General features: G+C 42.5%; 1 protein-coding gene across 1 annotated transcript in view; it reads right to left on the reverse strand.

Annotated features, from left to right (window-relative positions):
• Positions 1-747: 747 nt before the first annotated feature.
• Positions 748-26,965, reverse strand: part of LOC132882644 (uncharacterized) — a 49,501-nt gene continuing 23,283 nt past the window's right edge. Inside the window, exons 2-7 of the mRNA XM_060915730.1 lie at positions 3,330-3,457; positions 2,985-3,113; positions 2,111-2,304; positions 1,626-1,773; positions 1,119-1,323; positions 748-1,031 (exon numbers count right to left, since the gene is read on the reverse strand). Coding sequence (XP_060771713.1) covers positions 748-1,031; positions 1,119-1,323; positions 1,626-1,773; positions 2,111-2,304; positions 2,985-3,113; positions 3,330-3,457 — 1,088 coding nt within the window. The remainder of the gene's footprint in view (positions 1,032-1,118; positions 1,324-1,625; positions 1,774-2,110; positions 2,305-2,984; positions 3,114-3,329; positions 3,458-26,965) is intronic.

A 26,965-nucleotide genomic window follows, 5' to 3' on the forward strand; every position in this document is an offset into this window, starting at 1 on the left:
AGAAATTGATTAGTTTTTCTCATTTTGTGTTTTAGAGTTCATGACACTTCACACAGTGTTGCCAAAACATCATTGGCTGCAAAACTTGCATGGAGCAGTGACTGGAGCACTCAGACACCTGTGCAAAATGTAGGGGAAGTGTTGAAGGAAACAGCATGTTTGAAGTCAATGGCCTGTCAGAGGCTTTTTCTGTGCTAAGGTCTCTTTTTGAAGAGGAATAATATTAATTTATTTACTCAAAAACAGGCGGCACGGTGGTGTAGTGGTTAGCGCTGTCGCCTCACAGCAAGAAGGTCCTGGGTTCGAGCCCCGGGGCTGGCGAGGGCCTTTCTGTGTGGAGTTTGCATGTTCTCCCCGTGTCCGCGTGGGTTTCCTCCGGGTGCTCCGGTTTCCCCCACAGTCCAAAGACATGCAGGTTAGGTTAACTGGTGACTCTAAATTGAGCGTAGGTGTGAATGTGAGTGTGAATGGTTGTCTGTGTCTATGTGTCAGCCCTGTGATGACCTGGCGACTTGTCCAGGGTGTACCCCGCCTTTCGCCCGTAGTCAGCTGGGATAGGCTCCAGCTTGCCTGCGACCCTGTAGAAGGATAAAGCGGCTAGAGATAATGTGATGTGTGTGATGTGTTACTCAAAAACAGGCAGGTAATTGAGTTTTGTTTTTTTTAATGATGAAAAATTGTTCAAACGCCCACTGCCACCAGTTCTACTCATTTACATTCATCGAGTTCTAACAACAAATTGTATGTTTACACATTGCGCCGAGTTGCCTCTTTGTATGGCGCGAAATCATTGTTGACTGCTCTAGAGAGCAGTTCAGAAATGTCAGGATATTTGTCTGCAAACTGACTCTCAGCCAGTACTTTTTCTTGTTCTGTTAAAAATGGATCTACTCCAAAGGTAGATTGTGGTGTCAGTGAGGATCCCAGCTGTTGTCTGTAGAGTTCTGCTGCTTCAACTGAGTGAGGCAACAGCTCCTGTGGGATTTTTTTGGGACACCCACTGCCAGCCAAGTCGTTTGGTATACCTTTACCTGTAAAATAAAGAACATACTGTTGACCTTGAGACTGATGTGTGTCTGTTGTAATTATTTTAATATTTGCAATACTGATTATTTCACCTGGAATTCGATGAGCATTCCAAGACTCTACCACTCTTGTAAGACCAATCTGGCACACCTGACCAGTCAGGCAGGACACACAGTATCGGACAAGGCTGTCATCCATGTCTAGTACTTCCTGGTCCACCAACTGCAGAAGGGCTGTCTTCAGGGGGTAGTTGACACGATTATTGATCTCCGGCCAGATTCGTTCAACTATGTGATTCTGAATGTGAGGCAAAAACGTGTTATTAATTTATTCCAATGGTCAAATGAAAGAATGTATTTTACAGTCCATTTGGCAGAATTCCCAGTAACTCCACCAAATCTGCAGACTTGCTAGAAAAGTGTTCTGCTTATCATAAAAGTTGGAAAGCATAGCAATTCTGAAAAAAGAAGACAGCATGCTGCTGAAACAAACTATAGTATCTAAATACTAAACAACACTAAATATTAACAAATAAATAGCTCCAACAGGCATAGACGGTGTGTGTTAGTGAAGCCACCATAGAAACTACTGAACTATACCCTTGTGGATGGAGTTTGTATGTAAGGTCTTGTCTCCTGATTATAGCGATGAGATGACAGCAGCTCCTGAATGAAGAGTGTCAAATAAAATTCCTTTCCATGATCGAGGCGTACCTGGTCCCACATCCCATTGGCAAGTACTGCAGGCCTATTGGATGAAAAACTGGGTTTTAATTTGAGCAAAGCTTTTCAAATTTAACCATTCCAAATCAGTTATTCCCTGTAAAATTTAATGATTCAGTCATAAAGTAACTGTTAAGCTGTCAGCATTTTGTCACACTCGCGTATGTAAGATACTATTTCAATGACAGTATAAGAGTCTGTCAGTTACATGGGACTATGCAGCCTTTCCTTTCAAGTAGGACGTCCAAATTCACATAGTGCATATCACAATCTTGATACCATATTAATACATTGGCCAGCATCCGCTGTCTTGCATAAATGACAGAATACTGTTTAAATGTCCACAAATTACAGGCTGTTACCTGAAAACATCTTCATAGATGGCAAGGTTGTTTTTTATGGGCATTGTGGAATGACCAACAACCTTTTTGCTGAAGCCATCAATGGCTACAACATGTGTGACCCCAAACATCACTAACTTTTCATTCTGGTCCAGATGAACCTTCTGTCCCATGTAGTCTGCCTGGTATGGTATGGGGTTGAGGTTGCGGGCACCCTAAAAGAAGACACAAAAATAATTTGACAATTCCACAAAACACAACGTAGGCTACAACGCTATCCTCCTCAACAACAAAGGCCTACTTTTAATGGGCTGATAATATGGCACCTTTGACACTTCAGGAGTAGCCTACAATATTATTCCCATAATTGAATCTAATTACTTTCTTTTGGCCTATCCCTTAGATTGCCTTATTGCTGTTGTTGGGATGCTTGTATGTGGGTTAGTGTAGTACTGCTACTTTTCGACACCAATAGGTGGCAGTAGCACCCTGATGTGGGCAGAGCCGTATACGACTCTGGATGTGGGTGGGTGACTGGCGCTCTTCATCAGAAGTAGGCTACTAGGAAAATAATACATTCTAAATGCTACACTAACAGAAGACAGCACAACCTGTTTCTATTTTCAAAGTAAAGCATTTGTTATTGTACTACCGCCAGAGACGTGCCCTTAACCACTGATCCTTGTTTACACCAACCTCTCTGTTTACACATCATAACACCACGTAGCGTAGGCTAGCCTATAATAATCCGCTAATCCATTAATTGATTTCTCAACAGCTTCGTTGAAAGCAAATGCATGTGTTTGTCATTGTGATGGTTATGAGGTAGCAGATAAGTTAAGTTACACGCCGCTACCTGAATCATCTTGAATTTGACATTTATAGTATAGCCTACCTGGCGTCTTGCTTCATTGTAAGGTTGGTGCATAGTTCTGAGCACTGATCCTATTCGTGTCTCTGCAGCATGTACCCCTTTCATGGCGAGGTATCCCTTCATCATCCTTCTGCCAAATGTTGGTCCCGTCTAGAAAATAACAAACACAATTTTAACATTCCAAAATCATGCCGATATGTTTTAGTTATTGGGAGTAAGCATGGGGGTGGAGTGATTGTGTAATGGAATTTGCAAGTGTTTTACGGAATCTGTTGACTCTATTAGCCTATTGTGATAAATGTGAAATAAACTTGCTTCTTTGCACACGCACACACATATCAAAGAAGAAAAGGTCAGTTTTCTTACCTCGGTAATGGCTTTTGCCACCTCCAACTCCAGATGTTCCTCGGGCAATCCCATCAAGTTTACGCCGTTTTCAGCACAGAATCTTCTCACATTTCTAGCTGAAAATCCTCTCCCGCCCTCGCTTACCTCTGAAATGCACGCAGAGATTTCGGAAGATGACAGGCCTTGTTTTGCCATGTCTAAAATCATTTCTGAGTAGGGCTCCAGAGACATTTTTCTCATTCGCGCTTTAGCCTAAATGGCAGCTTCCGGTGCGATAATATTAAAAAATGGCTATTTTTGGTCCGTTTTTTCATTCCTGTTGACTAGTGAATTTATTTTTGTAATGTGAAATAAAACATGAAAATAAAAGAAAAATGCAGTGTAATTCAATTTTTGTTTTTGTGTTTCAAAACGAAAATCAAATAAACCAGTCATTTTTTGTTTTTTAATACCCATTCCTAAAGGGAAAATCCAATGACCAAAACATACACGGACCCCGGACCAAATTTGGATTTAATATTTAATTTGTGGGGTTTACGAGACCCGGTTTAATTGTCAATTGAAAAACGAAAGAACAAATGATATATGGATTGAAAAGACTCAGTGCATATTCAAAACTGTGGTTTTGATCATCACAAAAAAGAAAAAATCAATCCACTGAGATTTTAGAATTTATTCACCTCAGAAGACTAAACAAATAACTTGCCTGCACTAATGTGAAGGGTGATACTGAGATCTCGACTGCAGTAAATAGGCCAGGTCTGGCTCAAAGACAGTGGTTTTGATGCGCAAGATGTCACGCAGGTGAGAGTCACTTAGTCTTGTCCTCACGCGGTTGTTGTTAAGGTTCACAACTGAGAACGTCTTCTTGCACAAGTATGTTGAGCCAAACAAGCTCAGCATTTTCTTAGCAAATGTTCGAATCTCTTGGAAACAAAACAGCTTCCAGTTGCTTCAATTTTTTGCTGCGTTCGCTCCCAGTTAGCTTGTCGTAGTTAGCATGTTTCGTCTGGTAGTGCCTCTTGATATTGAATTCCTTGAAAACAGACACAGTCTCTTGGCAAATTAGGCAGACACAGTTGTTTCGTATTTCAGTGAAAAAAATACTCCAATTTCCACTTGTCCTGGAAGCAGCGGCTCTCGCTGTCAACTTTCCTTTTTTTAGTTACAATCGCCATTTTAGAAATGGGCTGGAAAGGTTCACACAAGGGTCACGCGGCGAGAGTGCGGCCACAGGTCTGCTGCGATCTTCTGGTGAAATATAAAATAGCTTTTTTGTACACGTGTATTTTATATTATTATTGATTTTATCACAGAGGCTGTGGGCCGGTGGAAACTTGAACATGGGCCACAATTGGCCCCCGGGCCGGACTTTGGACATACCTGACATACAACATACCCAGAGCAGCCTGGGGAGCAGTTAGGGGTTTGGTGCCTTGCTCAAGGGCACTTCAACCATTCCTGCTGATCCAGGGAATTAAACCAGTGACCTTTTGGCCCCAACCCTGTTTCTCTAAGCATTAGGCTATGGCTTCCCCCACCTCTGACCACAAGTTGGCCGAGTGGTTAGCATGTCCGCCTCTCAACTGGGAGATTGTGAGTTCTACTTGTGGTTGGGTCATACCAAAGACCATCATAAAAATGGTACCTACTACCATCTGGCACAGCATGCTGCAATACAGATGTGAGTGAATAAGTCAAACTTTTGCAGTTACCAGAGGACTAGCCCTCTACTGTAACCCTAGCTGTATAGGCGAGAGGCCAAGGGCTATTGAAATGGAAATCAGCACCGCACCCATACGCCTTAAAAAACTTGGTTAGTACTGGAACAGGACTGTCTGGGAAGACCAGATTCTGGTGTGAGAGGGACGTTGACTTGACTTAACATCCCCCACCTCCAGCCATCACAGCATTACTCAACTCTCTGTCTGGCACATTAATCTACAGACCAACTACTGTACTTTCACTTGGTTAAAAGCCTGTTAGCACTGATCTATTCACCAGCTTCCTTTATTACTGAGATCAGCCAGGGATCTGGCAAGCCAAAATCAAGTGTAATTTCAGATCTCATATTCTCCATCTGCATATTGTTTAATTTTTGCTGTTTCACATCTCAGATGCTATTTGTGCCATCATACACATTGTAATTATAAAGAATTCTGTCAAACCCAAAACCACAAAGTCCTAATATAACTACTCCTTGAATTCTCGCACATATATAATATATTCCCATTCAATCTGTGATGGTCTGTGTCACATTATGGATCAGGACCGGGGACTCTGCTTCTATGAATGGGGACAGAAATAGGGTGCAGATTTTTGAGTGACCACTCCATTATTTCTGGGGAGCAGGCAGAAGAGGGTAGAGAGAGAGGGCCTCATCAAGCAACAGCTCTCAGATGTTGGACCAGCTGACCTAAACATTGTGATGGTGGAGAAATGTGTCCATGAGCTACTGAAACATGGGCATGGCTCCAAACAAACAAAAATTAAATGTGACAAATTTGTGCAATACATATAGAGTGGAAAAGTTAATGTCCCCCCACAGGATACTGGAGTAAAAGGGATCTACCATCAGTCCTTAACCATGCTTAAACACCACAGTTCTATCATCCATACATAACCAGATTACCCTAGTCAGCCTTAGGCACAAGGATTGTTCTCCAATCATCGTGGGATTTCTTGATTACTCCCATTTCACTCATAGCCCTGAGTTCTGATATTTTTTGTGTTTTGTTAATAGCTGTGCACAACCACTCCCAGAGGAGTCTTAGTGTGGTATTATATCAGGATACTGTGAGGTAGAGACAAAACCACTAACTGGGCAAACTCTTCTCTCTAGAGTTATCTCTAAAATTAGTAATTTAGAAGGTTAAGGTGATAAATCTGGAGTAGATAGGCTCTATCTATTGATCTCACCTCATAGTTGATTTTTCCAACTCACCATGTGACCTCAATGCTTTTAAATCTGGAATGTACAGTACATAATTTTGTTTATACTGTGTGAAGGTCACTCCTTCCAATGTTTGTGAATGATGCCCAAACAACCCTGGGTCATCCACCTATACATTAATCCAAATGGGGAAAATCCTGTGGAGGACTGTGGGGCCACTTATAATGTAACCCTGAGCAAGGGTTCTAGCCCCTGAGGCTCTGATTAAATCACTCAACCAGGCTATCCATCTGGGGAAAGATAATATTGGCTCATACTGACTTAATGCCCAATAATTCATACAGTTTCTTTAGTGTTCATGACAGAGCAGTGGTGCCATAGTCTTTCAGAACCTATCTTAGGATTCAACTATCTAATAGTGGGTCTCCATCCATTATCTGTAGCCACTTATCCTGTCCTACAGGGTCGCAGGCAAGCTGGAGCCTATCCCAGCTGACGATGGGCGAGAGGCAGGCTACACCCTGGACAAGTCGTCAGGTCATCACAGGGCTGACACATAGGCCAAGTTTACATTAGACCGTATCTGTCTCGTTTTCTTCGCGGATGCACTGTCTGTTTACATTAAAACGCCTGGAAACGCCGGGAAACGGGAATCCGCCAGGGTCCACGTATTCAATCCAGATCGTGTCAGCTCCGGTGCTGTGTAAACGTTGAGATACGCGGATACGCTGTGCTGAGCTCTAGCTGGCGTCGTCATTGGACAACGTCACTGTGACATCCACCTTCCTGATTCGCTGGCGTTGGTCATGTGACGCGACTGCTGAAAAACGGCGCGGACTTCCGCCTTGAATCACCTTTCATTAAAGAGTAAAAAAGTATGAAAATACTGATGCAAATACTGATGCAAATACTGCCCATTGTGTAGTTATGATTGTCTTTAGGCTTGCCATCCTTCCACTTGCAAGTGGTAAGTGATATGCGCTGGGATCACACACACAGCGGCTCAGTCCCGAATCACAGCTTGTGCACTTCACTCGCGTGCTCTGTGAGCTGCACAAGGCCGGAGTGTGCACCCTCCAGAGGGCACTCGCTGTTCAGGGCGGAGTGATTTGGAACGCAGGATGCCTGCGGAGCCGAGCGTATCCGTGTATTGGTGTTGCTGTGTGCACACTAATCGTTTTAAAAACGTTAATCTGATGATCCGCTGATACGGTCTAATGTAAACATGGGCATAGACACAGACAACCATTCACACTCACATTCACACCTACGGTCAATTTAGAGTCACCAGTTAACCTAACCTGCATGTCTTTGGACTGTGGGGGAAACCGGAGCACCCGGAGGAAACCCACGCGGACACGGGGAGAACATGCAAACTCCACACAGAAAGGCCCTCGCCGACCGCTGGGCTTGAACCCAGGACCTTCTTGCTGTGAGGCGACAGTGCTAACCCTAATAGTGGGTCTGTAACACCAAAAGCAGGGTCTACTAGAACTAATACAAAGTGGTACCTTTGTTCGCCTCTATCCAGTCGCTTCACAAAACCATTGCAAATATTTCTGAAGGGGATATCAGTGAGTTTTCCACATGGGAGAGTAGGTCTCCACAAGAAACGCGTGGCCAGAAGAAAAGGGGAAAATCGGATGGTTCAGTGTCTTACATCACTTTAAATGGCCAGTCATGTGCTTATGATAAGCTGTATGTCAAAGTATTTTCCTGCAGCTCTTTGATACCAAAACTTGGGATGCAGATTAAGTGTTCTGCATCACTCTTTATAATCTTATACTGTATATAATCTTTAATCACAGAGAAGTAAACATACATCAGTATGACTCCTGGTTGGAATAAAGGACTGTTGGTTTCTCTCACTTGGTCAGAGATGAAACAATCTTCAAGAGACTTCTTGAGGGGAATTCCACAGGAAGCAAATGAGGCAGGATGTTATGTCTCAACTTCCTTACATCAAGCAGCAACAAGAGCACCGACCCAGTGAGTGCTGTCATTTCTGGGAATTAAGGAGAGAAGGCAAAAAAGTGATGGTCTTGTCCATTGGTCTGATTAATGGCATTAAATGATCCCCTTTGGGAGCTAAGTGATGCACTACCATATCCTCTGCATTGTGCTCCTCCATTAGGAACCATCTTCACCACATGTTTTGTGCTCAAAGAGCTTTAGGAAGGCTTCTGACATGCCGAGGAGTAATCTTTCAGTGGATGACGTGGGGTGCAGCTGAAATATCAGAGGGTTGCAGCAAGTTCCAGAGCAAAGACACGCACATTAAGAAATAAACACTTGACTACTGTCTGAGACCCACATCATGTCATTAGTCATCACTCCTACACCATTGTTCCCACACTTTCAACTTGTCTGAAAGCAACAGCTACACAGAGCACATTTAATTCAAGACAACATCACTGAATGGATGGCACTTCAATCCAAAAATCTTTAAATTGGCCTTGTCCCTGTGAACTTTACTGGATAATGTTTATGCCTTGATTTTTTTTGTATTTTTTGTATTTGTGCATTTAGTATGTTTTTACACTTTTATCTACAGTGACTCAAAAGTAAGGACAGCTGATGGTTAAGGATAATGCTCAATTATCCTTCAGTATTAAACATTCACTTACAGTACTTTTACTTTTATTTTATTTTTATTTTGTTGAATATATAATTTTTAACCCCACTTGTTATTGTATACTCTAACTTTTGTTCTCATATTGATCGTGTAACTCCTCTTGGACCACGATAAAAACAAGTGCTTGCGCTTTATTGTGTTATCCATTTATTATTATGTTATTGTATCATTTCTATGCAATGTCATTTTAATAATGACTAAATCAAATCAAATTAAATCACTTGCTTCCTGGCTGTGAGGAGATTCAAGCCATCCAGGCACGCCCACAGATAACTGACAAATTCCAGGAGAAATATGGTTCAGTTTAGGCATATAAAGGGTGGTTATAGAAAGTATATTGATTATGGAAAATATAATGTGGGTCAAAAATGTTCAAACTGTCAGCAAAATAATAGAAAGGTTTTTCACTACATTTGGAATCTGTGGCCAAAAATTGTTTAAATGCAACCAAACATAACTAATACTTGTGCTGGTTTACAATGGCCTTACTGTACGTTCTGTTGTGTATAAGTTTTAAGACAGGTGAAGGTGTTGTGGCCTTATATGGCACAGATTTTAAGTAGTGTTTTAAGTCAAGATACATAGTACACTGAAAATAATGATTTAGTGGTAAAATGGCAAAATCAAACCTGTAAATTTTGCCATTTACATAAAAATAATTACTTATTAGAATTACTTAAGTGCTTTAAGTTTTATACTAAATTATTGCATGTAAATGTGTGGCTACAACCCAAAGTATACAGTGGATATAAAAAGTGTACACACCCCGTTAAAATAATAGGTTTTTCTGATGTGAAAAAATGAGACCACCATAAATAATTTAAAAACTTTTCCCGCCTTTAATGTGACCTATAACCTGTACAATTCAATTGAAAAACAAACAAATCTGTTAGGGGAAAAACAAAAAAAAAATAAAAAAAACATACAATAAGCTGGGGCGGCACGGTGGTGTAGTGTAGCTGTCGCCTCACAGCAAGAAGGTCCGGGTTCGAGCCCCGTGGCCGGCAAGGGCCTTTCTGTGCGGAGTTTGCATGTTCTCCTCATGTCCGTGTGGGTTTCCTCTGGGTGCTCCGGTTTCCCCCAAAGACATGCAGGTTAGGTTAACTGGTGACTCTAAATTGACCGTAGGTGTGAATGGTTGTCTGTGTCTATGTGTCAGCCCTGTGATGACCTGGCGACTTGTCCAGGGTGTACCCCGCCTTTCGCCCGTAGTCAGCTGGGATAGGCTCCAGCTTGCCTGCGACCATGTAGAACAGGATAAAGCGGCTACAGATAATGAGATGAGACAATAAGCTGGTTGCATAAGTGTGCACACCCTTAAACTAATACTTTGTTGAAGCACCTTTTGATTTAATTACAGCATTCAGTCTTTTTGGGGTCGGAGTCTATCAGCCTGCCATGTCTAGACTTGGCAATATTTGCCCACTCTTCCTTGCAAAAGCGCTCCAAATCTGTCAGATTGCGAGGGCCTCTCTTGTGCACAGCCCTCTTCAGGTCACCCCACAGATTTTCAGTTGGATTTAGGTCTGGGCTCTGGCTGGGCCGTTCCAAAACTTTTTTGGGGTCATTGTCATGATGAAAGATGAAATTCCTCGTCATCTTCAGCTTTCTAGCAGACACCTGAAGGTTTGGGGCCAAAATTGACTGGTATTTAGAACTGTTCATAATTCCCTCCACCTTGACTAAAGCCCCTGTTCCAGCTGAAGAAAAACAACCCCAAAACATGATGCTGCCACCACCATGCTTCACCGTGGGTATGGGGTTCTTTTGGTGATGCACAGTGTTGTTTTTGCGCCAAACATACCTTTTGGAATTGTGGCCAAAAAGTTCAACCTTGGTTTCATCAGACCATAACACATTTTCCCACATGCTTTTGGGAGAGTTGATGTTTTTTTTTTGCAAAATTTAGCTGGGCCTGGATGTTTTTCTTTGTAAGAAAAGGCTTCTGTCTTGTGACCCTACCTTATAGTCCAGACATATGGAGAATATGGGAGATTGTTGTCACATGTAGCACACAACCAGTACTTGCCAGAAATTCCTGCAGCTCCTTCAGTGTTGCTGTAGGCCTCTTGGCAGCCTCCCTGACCAGTTTTCATCTTGTCTTTTCATCAATTTTGGAGGGACGTCCAGTTCTCATATGCATCTCATATGGACCCAGTTTGCATATGCATTTGTGGAACCTTTAATTGATTTATTTTGAGCATTATGGTTGGGTTGTTTTCAATTTTTTTTCAGTATATTTTATATTTGCAGGTTGAAACCATTTAATATGTAGTGGAAATTCATTATGTCTGACTATTTAAGTATTTTTAAGCTCGTTTCTTAGACAAGGATTTTAAGATCGTTACCTTGTTAACAGTTTCAGCGTGAATCTTCCGCCTTCCTCAGAACTGTCACCAGATGTCAGGTGGTGACGTGCCTTATCAGCTGATGTTACATTACGGAGGCGTGAACGTCCCGCCCGATTTGACAGGTAGTTCACGCCTCCTGCTGTCAGGTCGCTCCCCCAGGATGGCGCTCCAGGTGTGTGACAGCGCGTACGCTCCCTCATCCCGGTTTATCGTCCTTTGTGCCCACTTGCGTATCTCCACTGCCTCTAAAATCCAACACTGGTATCTATTTTCTTCAGAGCGAATGACTCTGGCCTCTTCCCAATTCATTATGTGATTTTGTCGTTTGCAGTGGTCTGAAATGGCTGATTTTAGGTTTTCTTGGTGTGCTTTTTCTTTTTCGGATCTTGTGTGTCTTTTTGTTGTTTCTTTCTCACATTCTATTTGGTGTTCTTTCCTTCGTGTATGGAAGCATCTGCCCGTTTCACCAATATAGACTTTGTTACATGAACGGCAAGGGATTTCATAGATGACATTGCATTTGTTGTCCAGTTGTATTTTGTCTTTGGGGTGAACTAGCAACTGCCGGAGGTTCTTGTATGGTTTGACCGGGGTATTGATATGGTATTTCCTCATGGATCGTTGGATGCGTTCTGTGACTCCTTTTATGTATGGTAGTGTGACAAAGCCCCGGTTTGTTTTTTCGGTGTTTTTTCTTGTTTGTTTGTTTTTTCGGTGTTTTTTCGTTTTTTTCCTTTGTTTGTGTCTGTAGTTTCCCTTTTCGGATTGCCCACGATGGATATTGGCAGTTTTTTAATGCCTGTTGGATGTGTTGGTCCTCCTCCTGTCTGTCTTTCTCCTCCGTGATGTTCTGTGTTCGGTCGTATAGTGTTCTGATTACTGACATTTTGTGAGCGATGGGATGCTCAGATGTCTAGAGAAGATATTGGTCGGTGTGTGTTGGTTTTCTGTATGTTGTAATTCTAATGTTCCCTTCTTCTGTGAAAAAGTACACCAAGAAAACCTAAAATCAGCCATTTCAGACCACTGCAAACGACAAAATCACATAATGAATTGGGAAGAGGCCAGAGTCATTCGCGCTGAAGAAAATAGATACCAGCATTGGATTTTAGAGGCAGTGGAGATACGCAAGCGGGCACAAAGGACGATAAACCGGGATGAGGGAGCGTACGCGCTGTCGCATACCTGGAGCGCCGTCCTGGGGGAGCGACCTGACAGCAGGAGGCGTGAACTACCTGTCAAATCGGGCGGGACGTTCACGCCTCCATAACATAACATCAGCTGATAAGGCACATCACCACCTGACATCTGGTGACAGTTCTGAGGAAGGCGGAAGATTCACGCTGAAACTGTTAACAAAGTAACGATCTTAAAATCCTTGTCTAAGAAACGAACTTAAAAATACTGAAACCATTTAAGGTGTTTGTGGCCATTAAATGTATAATGTGTAAGAATTGACCACCAGGCATATTGACTACTGTAATGGAAATTTCTAATAAACACTTCAGAACGCTTAGCAGTCGTCTTTTCAGTTATTTATTATAGTAAATCATATAAAAGGAATATAGATAGGAAAGAAAGAAAATTAAAGCAGAACATCACCTCTAGTGATGTGAGAGTACGCGCACGCTCTGAGTTGTGTTTTAGTGGCTGTTATCTATTATACTCTAAAGGCATTCGCTTACTGCTTGTGTCTTCTCGTGATTGGCTCAAGATTTTCTATGAAGCTTTGCTAATGAGTGCACCTGGCATGCTTTGGTACGTGCAGGCAGATGCAAGTTAGGGAGAGCTCAAGCTCCCTGCTTATCACCACTGAGGTCAGGAAAGGTGGTTACATCATGAGAAGATGTGTAGTTAGGACGAACTCAAGCACCCTGTTCATTACCACCAAGGCCACAGAAAAGCGATTACAACATTGGAAAAAACATTTTTCTCAGTATATTAGGCCACTTGAGCTCAACACACAGAAACACAGAGAATAGGAATGTTCATCCACACTGTAAAAAAAAAATTTGTTGTTTTAACTTAAAAAAGTTAGTGCAAGGGCTGCCTTAAAATTTTGAGTTCACTGGAATTCACATAGTAAGTTAAATTGTTGTGAACTTACTATATTAATTTCAGTGAACTCAAAATTTTAAGGCAGCCCTTAAGGCAACCCTTGCACTAACTTTTTTAAGTTAAAACAACAAATCATTTTTTACAGTGCACTAAATTTCCCTCACACTACTTTCACATACCCATAATGCTTTGCACCTTGGGGGGCAACCAGGCACTATATTTGTTTACTAAGTCAGATAACCTCAGTCATTTTTTCAAATTCACATGGGGAAATGACTTTTCCTGATTTAAAGTTTTATAGAATACCTAAAGAGGCTAAGCATTGAAAAGCATGGTTCGACAGAATTCGCCGTCAAAATTTTACACCAACAGACAACATGCGACTGTGTTCTGCACACTTCAGTGAAATAGAAGAAGAAGAACAACAACAATAACTTTTATTCATCACACGCTTGTGAAATTCTTCTCTGCATTTAACCCATCTGAAGCAGTGAACACACACATGCACACACACATGAGCAATGAGCACACACACATACCCAGAGCAGTGGGCAGCCATGCTAACAGTGCTCGGGGAGCAGTTGGGAGTTAGGTGCCTTGCTCAAGGGTACCTCAGCCCAAGGCCATCCCATATTAACCTAACCGCATGTCTTTGAACTGTGGGGGAAACCAGAGCACCCGGAGGAAACCCACAGAGACACAGGGAGAACATGCAAACTCCACACAGAAAGGCTCCCACTGGCCACTGGGCTCGAACCCAGAACCTTCTTGCTGTTAGGCGACCGTGCTAACCACTTACACAGAGTAAAGTCTGATGATAGTAATAAAGTAATTCTGATCCAAGTCACGAAGCCTACAACCCTTCTGTCTTTGTGTTTAGTCATAAAAAGTGCGAAAACCAAAAAATAAGGACAAGTCAAATAACTGAAAAGGACAACTTTATTGAAGGATCAACTCCCAAAAGAAAGCGCAAATGATGCAGTGCAAGTAAGCTCACATGTCCTTCCCCTTTTAGTGTTTATGTTGGTAGATTGAATGTAGTATTTGACCCTGTTGCCCTAACAGCTTCCTCTAACAACCCAAAGATTGTCGTAATCTGGTAGCATACATGCTCGAGGAAAATCAGAGTGAAGGAAATCAAAATCAACTTAAACTTAAAAATAAATTTGACAGTTCTGCTGTGTTTACAGTACTGACTTGACTGAATGAATTCCTTGCTCGTGTTCCCATGCACAAAGTGTTTTGTATTTTCTTACTGCTTTCTTGTCGTAACCAGCACCCAGCAAAAATGATTTCACTGTGGATTCTACTATGATCAGTGTTGATCTTTCTCAGCTCTTCTGCCAATCTTTTAACTTCTGCAGGTCAGTAATTGTTGGAACACCCATGTTGAGAGACGAAGAAGGCTGCTGACTGTCACCCAATGTAGACATGTTCAAAGTGTTTGATATGATATTTACAAGCACTTTTTTACTGACTGATTTCTCGAAGTCCACAGAAAAGGCTTTGCAGATCTCTTTAAGCTTTGGTTTAGTTAGTTTTGACACTTCTCTGGAGGTTTTAGGGAGATTTTAAATTCGAAAGATTACTGTCAGTGTGCAGCACCGTGTTGTTTTAGACTGTTTACATTTTGGTACCCCCGGGTGCAAAGTATTATGGGTAATGTGAAAGTCGTTAATTTATGATTCACACTCCAAACAAACAGGGGGCAGTATATCACCAGAAAGTTAGGGTGTTCACCCATATCTCAAGAAACAAGGAAATGCATCGTCCTTCCCCTTGGCCGAAATGCACCACCACCATTACCACTTCTGTAGAATTATCACTCACTGAATATAGCGTAAAGCTATTTGTTGAGTTGATCCACTGCTGGGTTCATACAGTCTAACTTTATAGCCATCAGTTATATAAACAAAAACAAACAAAAAAGCAACTACTAACAGCAGGGCAAGAATATGCAAAATTCAACTAAACTGCCGAAACTCAGAGCCCAGTCAAAATAGCACTGCTATCTTCACGTGTGCTATCAACATTTGTTTACATTATAGCTTGCTTTGCTCTGTTTTTGGCAAGAAACCAGCCACAGCAACTTGTGCATCAGTAGTGCATGAGGCAGCTGCGGCTTGTGACATGACAGATACTATGTAACCAAACCTGAAAGATGCGGATTGCGTCCAAATTCACATCCCTAATTCTTGGAAAATTTGCAGTTTTCATCACAGTGAGGTACATCACATATGATATGAAATGGCACAATTTGACCTTTCCAATAATGCTAGTTGCTTGTCTATGAGACGAAGAGTTCAGGGAAAAAAAATGCATTTACATCAAATTTAATCATAGTTACAAGCATGTTTAGCATGCTAACTTCAGGAGATATCTCTGCAACACCATACATTGGCACCTTTGACATAACGTCAAAGCTGTTATTTCTTCACATTCTATTGATAATTTTGGTTAATTTTTTTGAATGTTTTAAGCATACATTCTTGCAAATTCTTACAAAGCGCCTTTAAGTAGTACATTTTTAGAAAATGTAGAACAGATGAAAATGTGCTGAAATTAATGATACAAACAAGAATCTCCCAACAAATATTTTGAATCCAGGAACTACTTAAGGAAGGTGTTAAAAGCTATCAGAAGCATGTTACCTCTCTTTCAGCTTCCGGCAAGGAGCTGTTGATGCAGCCTGCTGGGAGGTTGGCTTGGTAGCCTCCGGTGAGGAGCTGTCATTGCAGTCAGCTGGGGCATTGGCCTGCATTGAAGAGTTGTTGTTGCAGACAGCTGGGACATCATCCCAGGAGCCTCCAGCAAGGAGCTGTTGTTGGAGCTGTTTGGGACGTTGGCCTGTTAGCCTATGGCAGGGAGCTGCTGTTGCAGCTGGCTGGGTTGTTGGCCTGGCAGCCTCACCCTCAGCCTTTGTCAAGGAGCCTGCTGGTACATTGGCCTCCAGTGAGGAACCACTGTGGCAGCTAGTTGGGGCATCAGCCTTTGGTGAGAAGCTGTTTTTGCAGCCGTCTGGGATGTCAGCTTGGCGGACTCCAGCAAAGGGCTGTTGTTGAAGCTTGCTGGAGCATCAGCCTCCAGTATGGAGCTATTGTTGCAGCCAGCTGGGATGTTGGCCTGGTGGCCTACTTTGAGGAGCTGCTGTTGCAGCCGGCTGGATGGAATGTTGGGCTGGCAGCCTCTGATGATATGCTGTTGTTACAGCCATCTGGGGCATTAAACTGGCAACTGAAGGCACAGAAAACAGCTGCTAAACCCCTGAATATATATATATATATATATATATATATATATATATATATATATATATATATATATATATTTGATCAAATGGTTCTAATGAACGTTGTTTTGCTCTGTGAAACCTTTTAAAGCTGCTTCTCACTCACTGGATTTCACACAGTTACCCACTGCCAATGATTTTTTCCCCCTTTAATTTGCTAAGTCTCTTATTGATGGGCATTCTTGTCTTCAGTTACTTCTGGCTGCCATAGCATCATGGTTTGGATCTGCCTGGTGCAAGATCAGAATGAAGCTAAATACTACAGCTAGTTGTTAGATGTATTCCTGCTAAATAAATCTGTCTAAAATGTTTGAGAATAAATAACATTTATCTACTAGTGTCATGATGAACCATAAACATGATGAGCTCTTTGCAGATGTGGTCATCTATATGTGCACCAAAAACCCAGTGCTTTTATATTTCTGGAACATCCATCACTGTAAGGAGTGTTTGGGACAGAATTGGTGGGGTAGTTCTAATTCTTTCATAGGTGCCATAAATATGGGAAAAGTAATGTTTAATTTGTGCATTCTATGAAGTTCACAGCATTGTGATTATAAAGGTTTACACTATATCAGTTCTGTCCTGAGTGCTTAAACTTGAAACTAGCAAAAGTAACAGATTTTGCTTGAGTAGTTAAATATATAAACACAAATACCCAGCCACTGGGGTTGTACAAGACAGCACATACTCAGTACCAGTCCCAAGCCCGGATAGATTAGGGAGGGTTGCGTCAGGAAGGGCATCTGGTGTAGAACCTATGCCAAATCAAATATGTGGAACAGAGCTGCCTTGGCGACCCCGAATGAACAGGAGCAGCTGAAAGAAGAAGAAAAAGAAGAAGTTAAATATATAAACACAGCATTTAACAACTGCCTTGAATCAAGGAAAACATTTTGCATATTTGAAATAGAAAGATTTATGTAAAATGCAGCTTGTAAATGTAGTACACCGCCATCATTTCAAAACAAATGAACAAAAAGAAAACAAAACCAAAAAAGCTCTGAGTAAATGTCAGTTGAACAGGTATTAATTGATTCATTACCATGTGCCATACATTTTCCTCATTACACATGTTGATAAAGTATGTTGGATCTGCTTTGGTAAATTAAAAACCCAGTCAGCCCACTACTGGTCTGTCGTACCTAGAATTTGTTCTCTTAAACTACTACAGGAACTGTTATAAAGGGTGCATCATATAATTAGGGATAATTATATGTGACTGGGTGGCACAGTGGTGTAGTGCTTAGCACTGTCACCTCACAGCAAGAAGGTTCTGAGTTCGAGCCCAATGGCCAATGGGGGCCTTTCTGTGTAGAGTTTGTATGTTCTCCCCGTGTCTGCATGGGTTTCCTCTGGGTACTCCAGTTTCCCTTACAGTCCAAAGACATGCAGGTTAGGCTAATTGGTGGCTCTAAATTGACCATAGGTGTGAGTGTGAATGGTTTTGTCTCTAATGCCGCTTTTCCACTACAAACGCGGCTGAGCCGTGCCGTGCTGAGTCGAGCTGAGCGGGGCTATTGAAGTTGCATTTCGACTACAACCGTGCTGAACCGTGCTGGCTGGAAGTGGGTGGACACATTGGGTGGAGTTAGCGAAAGTGGGTGGACGTCACGTGATGTCGTTAAGCAGCGCAAACAGTGACATCAGTGATCTTTTAAGCGGTAGTCTCACGACCCGAATAGTAAACAATAAACATGGAGGACATGGAGTCGTTAGTGTTGCTGGTCTTGGTTCTGTGGCTTGTTGTCACCGACAACGCGAACAGATACTGGCAAGAGCGTATAGATGAGGCGAGGCGCATAAGGCTTCAGAAATTCTCGTAATTCGTAATTCTTCTTCTTCCGGGTTTGCGGTGTTTACAGATCCCAGCGTGCTCGCGGGGCGTGTGTGGGCATGTGAGGACACTCCTCCTCACCAATCAGTGCACAGGGGAGTGTCTGCTCACGCCCCCAGCCTCACTCGGCTCGGTTGGGCTCGCTTCAGCCCCACTCCAAAACGGTGCGAGTTTTAGGGGCTAAGCAGGGCCGAAGCGAGCTGAGTCGTGCTGTTTTTTGGTAGTCGAAACGCGAGCCGTGTCGGGCTGAAGTGAGCTGAAGCGAGCTGAAGTGAGCTGAAAAAGGGTAGTGGAAAAGGGCCATATGTGTCAGCCTTGCAATGATCTGGTGACTTGTCTAGGGTTTACCCTGCCTCTCGCCCATAGTCAGGTGGGATAGGCTCCAGCTTGCCCGAGACCCTGCACAGGATAAGTGGTTATGGATAATGGATGGCTGGATGGATGTTTGTGATTGTTGCCCAGGTGTGCCTTATTACCTCTGCCAACCTTGTTGGAGGAGGTAATATTTTTGCCTCTGTTTGTTTGCCTCTTCCCAATGTAAATCAAAAAGTTGTTCATGGATTTTGATGAAATTTTGAGGAAAGGTGGGCCATGGGCCAAGGAACAATTTTTTAGATATATATTTTTATGCGGGTGGCACGGTGGTGTAGTGGTTAGCACTGTCGCCTCACAGCAAGAAGGTCCAGGTTCGAGCCCTGTGGCTGGCGAGGGCCTTTCTGTGCGGAGTTTGCATGTTCTCCCCGTGTCCGTGTGGGTTTCCTCCGGGTGCTCCGGTTTCCCCCACAGTCCAAAGACATGCAGGTTAGGTTAACTGGTGACTCTAAATAGACCGTAGGTGTGAATGTGAGTGTGAATGGTTGTCTGTGTCTATGTGTCAGCCCTGTGATGACCTGGCGACTTGTCCAGGGTGTACCCCGCCTTTCGCCCGTAGTCAGCTGGGATAGGCTCCAGCTTGCCTGCGACCCTGTAGAACAGGATAAAGCGGCTACAGATAATGAGAGAGAGAGAGAATATTTTTATGCAAATCCAGATATGTACAGTATGTGGATCCAGGATTTTTTTTGTCTGTTCCTCCTAACGTAACTCAAAAAGTAGTGAACAGATTTTGATGAAATTTTGTGGAAAGGTGTAGTATGGGCCAAGGAACAATTGATTAGATTTTGATGCAAATCTGAATTTGTGGCTTGGCGGAGGTATGCATGCTAGTGAATACCCTTCTAGTTAGACTGATTATTTAAACAATTAATAGCTCTGAATGTCTACTTTTGGTTCGAGCCCTGGGTTTTGCCTGTAAAGACTGCATGTGTTGTTAAAAAGGATAAACCAACATGAAGACCAGAGAGCTGTCTATGGGAGAAAAGCAAGCCATTATAATGATGAGAAAAAAGGGAAAATCAATCAGAGCTATTGCACAAGAAATGGGTACAGCCAATACAAGGTGCAAACTATGTATCAGCAGTAAGAACTGGAAGGTCAGATTAGAATTCACAAAGAAATATCGAGATGAGCCACAAAAGTTCTGGAACCAAGATTAACCTCTTTTGATAGTAAGGCCAAAGTATGGAGAGAGAAAGGATCTGCTCATGATCCACAACATACAAGCTCATTGGTCAGTCATAGTGGAGGTAGTGTCTTGCATGGCTGCTTCTGGAACAGACTCACTAATCTTCATTGATGATGTAACTCATGATGGTACCAACAGAATGAATTCACAAGTCTACAGAAACATTCTGCCTGCCAATTCACAAAGAAATGCATCCAGTCTATTTAGGAGGAATGTAATCAAAAATGACCCAAAACACACTGCCAACACAACAAAGGACTTAATCAGAGGAAAAATGTGGAATGTTTTCGTTGGCCCAAGTGAATCACCAGATCTTAACCCAGTTGAGCCTGTATTTCACCTCCTGAAGAGGAGACTGAAGGAAGAAAGCCACCAAAATAAACAACTGAAAGATGCTGCAGTACAAGCCTGGAAAAGCATCACAAAAGAACAACAGTTTGGTGATGTCAGTGGGTCACTGGCTTGATGCAGTTATTGCAAGGAAGTATTAAGGTTTTAATTACTTTTAGACTATCTGTTCATTTACTTTTGCTAACTGAAAAACTGGATGATCTAGATGTAAATATTGGCAAATGAAAGCTGATATTCTCATCTATCTATCATATTCATCTTTCGATCTCAAACCTAAACTTCTTCAGTGTATATCAAAAATAAAATAATTGCTCTTGCTGTTCTAATACTTTCAGAAAGGACTGTTTTTGTTATCCCCTGCTGGCCGAAAGGCCCGAAGGGAGATTATGTCATGGCAATGTTCATCCGTCTGTCCGTCCGTCTGTCCATCCCAGGAAAGGGTACTCACCTTCTGAAGTCATCTCCTCTCACAATTTTTGGAGGAATTTCACGGAACTTGGCAGAAGGCTTTGTTATAGGACAGTAATACACATATTGCAATTTCGTTTCCAGTATATTGTAGCAGGGGATACTGTGCTCTCAGAGCACTCTTGTTTGGTGTGCAATTATTTATATTGTTTTCTTCGAGTTTGATAAAGGTGCACATGACTAAAATATGATTAGTTTTATTTATTCAAACTCACACACATTGTGTACTGGGACTTAGGACTTAAATGGATCAGATGACTGAAATGAGTCAAGGTCATTGTTCCGGATACAACCCATGGCTTAAATTATATCTGTTTTGAGCTAAAAGGACTGATGAGGATTGTGGAATTCCGTTTAATGTGTAGAAAGATAAAAAGGAGGAAGAGAAGGGAAGAGAGAGAAGGGGTGATGTTGTGATGAGCTGACGGCATTTTGATTCATTCCCTTGTGTCTGTGGTGATAATGTGAGTCACGCAGGAGGCTGCAGGAAAAAAGAACTTATTAACCTCAGAAACACAGTTAATTAAACAGGCCCTCCTCACTCCTGCCTGTTCATCAGATCAAAGGCAGAGGAACTGGATCAGAAAAATGGGGGAAGAGAGAGAGAGAAAGAGAGAGAGAGAGTGGAAGAAGATAGCCGACCGCTTATCACAAGAACACTCACAATGTCATAGGGATTTAGCGGCGGACTGCTACTGGGTGCCTGCCTGCTCAGCAAGTCTCCATATTTCAAACAGTGACTTATGTGAGTCAGATGAAAATTCCTGGTTTCATATAAAGCTTTTTTTCTGAAAGGGTGAAGAACAGCATGGTCCAGGATTAAAGAGATGGCTCTGTGTTAGGATGTCTAATTGCTCTCCCATGAGATGCGTTGAAGATGTGACTGAGAGCAAGAATCTCCTTAGAGCTAGATTAGTTGGTGAACCACCAAGTGTTGGTCAACCTTGTCTAATGATAAGTGAATAAGGACACACATTTCCATTCTTCAAGGACAAGTCCACCCCCAAACCTATTAAGGATGCTCGCATGGAAGGATTTGTGAAATGCTTGGCAATTTTGTTGCTACTTTATTGGCTGATGCTATATTTTCAATATTCCTGTGACAAGTTAGATGTTTGCTGTCCTGAGAATAGTGGACTGAAGGAATACACACACATGCATACAAAACTATGGGTAGTTTAAGATTGCCAGTCCACCAACCTGCATGTATTTGGGAGGTGGGAGGAAATAGGTGAACCCAGAGAAAACCCATGCAGATGCGGTCACAACATGAGAAATTTGATGTTATATTTTTGTTAATCCAGTGAGAAGTTACTGGTTGTCTGCTGCTCTGACTTTACTGTGAGATATTGCTTGTGCAGGATGCAGACAGTAAAACCCTGGAATTGACTGTATTACTATGTGAGTTAGCAAGCCTGCTAACAATCAATTCAGAGTAATGAGTAAACATGGTAGGTTGCCAAAAAGCCTCTCTTTGTTTCAATATGGAAGTCTGGTTTTAACTGCAATGTTGGAATGAAAACGAAACAATTCAATTAAAGGGAGCAGTTAAATCATCCCAAGCATATACAATATATGAAGGTTTTGAAGGCTTGAAGGTTGTGTTTGCTTTGACAGAGCATGCAACATTATTTTGGGTGGCACACTGGTGTAGTGGTTAGCACTGTTGCCTCACAGTAAGAAGGTTCTGGGTTCAAGCCCAGTGGCTGATGGGGGCCTTTTTGTGTTAAGTTTGCATGTTCTCCCCATGTCTGCATGGGTTTCCTCTGGGTGCTCTGGTTTCCCCCAAAGGCATGCAGATTAAGGCCCTGTCCACACGGCAACAGATTCAGGTGAATCTGATAAAATTTTTTATCGTTTCGGCCTGGCGTCCACACGGCACCGGCGTTTTGGGTGCCCCAAAACGAAATCTTTTGAGAACGGGTTCCAGAGTGGAAAAATCTGGCAACGGCCCTGTTGCGAAGTTGTCTGGATTAGTAGAACGGATTTGTTTACGATGACATCACAACCACATGACTGTGAGTGCTTCACGCCGGGTAGAAGTGTAACGAACTCGATGCGAGTTGTCAACAAATCCTATAACTTGGTTCATGAAATGCGCTTACAAAATATTTTCACTGTGAATATTTATTGTGTAATGGTGCAAAGTGAGAGAGAGAGAGAGAGAGAGAGAGAGAGAGAGAGAGAGAGTGAGAGAATAGCCCTTAGGGCAGAGTCTTTAGTCCAAACACTGAGGAAGCAGTATAACCAAAACCGCGCACCGCCCGTGCGCTTTCCAAAAACAAAAACAATCCCGCCAGCAAAAATAGGGAAAAAAAGGAGCGATCTCACCTCTTCAGATGTTGGTTTAAGTCCGACAATACATTCCTCAAAAAGGGCGTAGAAGAACAAAGTAATCCATCAACGTGTAGCATTCAATTTATTCCGGACCATTAAAGAATTCTGAAGGATATCAGAATGTTGGTGTACTGGCTTCCATCTACCCCCATTCATTCCTCTTTCCGTGTCTCCATTCAAAAAACGAGCATGTGATTTAAAGGGACTATAGCCATAGGATAGGGAGTGAGAAGGTGTGTGCGTGTGACAGTGACAGGGTGAGTGACAGGGAAGAACCTAGGCTCATGCTCGCCCTGAATTTCTCTTAAAGTGAAGGCAGAAGAACGTTCAGCGCCTGGCCAGGCTTTCTATGTATTAATTTACATAGACATTTTAATATGAAATATAAATAAGTGTCTTAGACAATAGATACTATTTTACGCTACTGATTAATAATCAAAACTTTATGTGGCTGATGCTACAGAAGAAGGGGTTTATGTACATGCGTCTACTTCTTCTATTGTTCTGGTGTCTCCGATGGTACCGTCTTACAGTGCACGTAGAGGTGTGGCATGTGTATTGCATCGTTTTCAGCAAGCGTTGCGTTGCCATATGAACCTGATATTTTACTGATCCGTTGCCCATGTGGACGCGATATTTAAAAAAAAAAATCTCGTTGCCGTTGTCGTGTGGATGTAGCCTAAGTTAACATGGGGCAGCCTTGGGCTGAAGTGCCCTTGAGCAAGACACCTAACCCCCAACTGCTCCCTGGGTGCTGTAGCATGGCTGCCCACTGCTCTGGGTATGTGTGTGTGGTCATTGCTCACTTGTGTGTGTGCATGTGTGTGTTCACTGCTTCAGATGGGTTAAATCTAGAGGATGAATTTGACCGTGCTTATGTGACAAATAAAGTCTTCTTCTTCTTCTTCTTCTTCTTCCTACAAGCCTACATTTATGCTCAGTCTCACCTCAATGTGGAACAAGAGCCTGCCTTGTTCTGCAAAGCTGTTGAATTCTTGGCTCAATTTTGGATAAGCACAGCTTCAGGCCATCCTCAATCTGAGTGTGATTGTGGTATTTTGTTTTGAGCATGGTGAATTTGGAAAAGCCTGTCTCTCACAAGCATTTCGAAGTGAAAGGGAGGAGAAGTTTTCAGGCCACATCTGAGAGTTGGGGGTATTCCTGCATTAATGCTACCCAGAAGGTCACAAGAGAACAAGTGTAAAAAAAAAGATGCTTCAACTTGCCATGACTCTTCAGCTCAATAAGTTGTTCAGGCATTTCTAAAGACAAATTATTTACTGTGCAGACAAGTGGGTCCTGAACCCACATGAATGAACTATAGTCCTCCTTAAAGTATGAAGCAAACTGTTCCTTCAATACAGTTAAATGATCATTAGCAAAAAGAAGGAGAGGAGAGAAATCAGTCCCGTTTATGTCAGCAATGAAATCTGCAAGGTTTGGGAACATTTCATAATTTCTAGCAATTATACGGTCATGCCAAAGGTCAAGTTTTTGGACGAATGCTTCCAATTTGTCAGCTAGGAGCAACATGCTGGCATCTCGGCCTTGCAAAGAAAAGTTCAAATTATTGAGCCCATCAAAAATGTTGGCTAAATACGACAGGGAGGCTAACCACACAGAGTCGTCGAAGTGTTTGGCAAGTTCTGATTTGCTCTCTACCAAAAACAATTTCACTTCTTCTCACAGTTCGTAAAGGTGCTGTAACACTCTCCCTCTGGAAAGCCAGCATACCTCAATGTGAAAGAGGAGCTGCTCATATCCAGAGCCCATTTCTTGAAAGAGGAGTGCGAATAAGTGCGAGTTCAGTGGCTGTGCTTTAATGTAATTTATTATCTGAATTGCATGATGATGGACAGGCTCTAAGGGCTTCAGCATTTTTTTTTTTTTGCTGCAAGTGCCTCATGATGGATCATGCAATGAGTCAATCTTGCCAGCGGACCTACCTGCTGGATGCATGTGACCAGGCCACTCGCATATCCCATCATTGATCGCACCCCATCGGAATAATATCCAACATATTAATCCCAGTGCAAGTCAGCATCTTTGGCAAATGTGTGAAGCACATCAAAATTTGCCTCACTGGTTGTATGGGTGGGCGGCACAGTGGTGTAGTAGTTAGCACTATTGCCTCACAGCAAGAAGGTTCTGGGTTCGAGCCCAGTGGCTGACGGGGGCCATTCTGTGTGGGCTTTGCCTGTACTTCACGTGTCTGTGTGGGTTTCCTCCGGGTGCTCTAGTTTCCCCCACAGTCCAAAGACATGCAGATTAGGTTAATTAGTAGCTCTAGGTGTGAATGTGAGTGTGAATGATTGTCTGTCTCTATGTATCAGCCCTGTGATGATCTAGTGACTTGTCCAGGGTGTACTCCGCCTCTCGCCCATAGTCAACTGGGATAGGCTCCAGCTTGCCTGCGACCCTGCACAGGATAAGCGGTTATGGATAATGGATGGATGGATGGTTGTATGGGTTCGAATAGGACAACAGAATAGAACATCTCCAATCCTCTGGTCTTTGAGAAATCCTACAAAGGTAAGCAACTTGGCCCAGCAACATCAGTGATCTCATCTCATTATCTCTAGCCGCTTTATCCTGTTCTACAGGGTCGCAGGCAAGCTGGAGCCTATCCCAGCTGACTACGGGCGAAAGGCGGGGTACACCCTGGACAAGTCGCCAGGTCATCACAGGGCTGACACATAGACACAGACAACCATTCACACTCACATTCACACCTACGGTCAATTTAGAGTCACCAGTTAACCTAACCTGCATGTCTTTGGACTGTGGGGGAAACCGGAGCACCCGGAGGAAACCCACGCAGACACGGGGAGAACATGCAAACTCTGCACAGAAAGGCCCTTGTCAGCCACAGGGCTCGAACCCGGACCTTCTTGCTGTGAGGCGACAGCGCTAACCACTACACCACTGTGCTGCCCATCAGTGATCTCATCTAATTGTAATAATAACAACCATAATATCTCCTAGACTCTACCTAACATACTATAGCAATTGCTCTTTCACATCATTTGCCATATCAGAAATCCTGCGACCAAACATGTCATTTGAAAGTGGAATAGCGTTAAGTTTAGTGGCATCATTTTCTCCAAGCATGATTCTGCACATATTTTGTGCTGCAGGCAAAATGAGTGTCTTGGCTATAGTACATGGCTTCCTATGTTTTGTGGTATGTTGGGAGATGGCATACAAAGCCTCGAGACACTGACTAGACATGGACGTATGTTTATTTATAGTGGCTTTTTGATTATCAAGGGAATCATGCTTTCTTTTAAAGAAATCAGTGGGCTAATTTTTTATTTCTGGGTGCTTGGTGTCTAAGTGTCACTTTAATTTGCAGGGTTTCATGATGTCATTTGCAAGTACCTCCACACAAATTACACACTATGGATGTGGTTCTGATGTGCCAGTTACTGAAAAACTGAATTGCAAATAACTCTCATCACATTTGTGGAATTTGAGTTGTTTTCAGAACTGTTAAGGCATCTGTTGGAGCAGCATTTTTCTCTCGAGTTTAAAATTTATCCGTAGTGTGTAGTGTGCTACTGCTTCCCAAATTAAATGTGATGATATTGGTTGATCTGGTATGAGTGTTTGTTTCGGTGTTGTGCTTATGATATGGACTGTTTTATATATAACAGTTATTCCATGAAATCAAGTCGTACATGAACTGATAGCCGACGAAGCGTGTCGCACCAAGTCGGCGATAAGCCATGTACGACGAGATTGAGTGGAATAACTGTTTTATTCTATTCACATTCACTGGATTTTGAGAAACAGAGCATTTTTATTTTTATTTTTTTACAAATTCGATAAATAAAAACTTTATGCAAAATGTCAGACAAAATCATTTCTG

The sequence above is a fragment of the Neoarius graeffei genome, chromosome 3 (assembly GCF_027579695.1).
Source record: "Neoarius graeffei isolate fNeoGra1 chromosome 3, fNeoGra1.pri, whole genome shotgun sequence".
In the NCBI taxonomy this organism is placed as follows: Eukaryota; Metazoa; Chordata; class Actinopteri; order Siluriformes; family Ariidae; genus Neoarius; species Neoarius graeffei.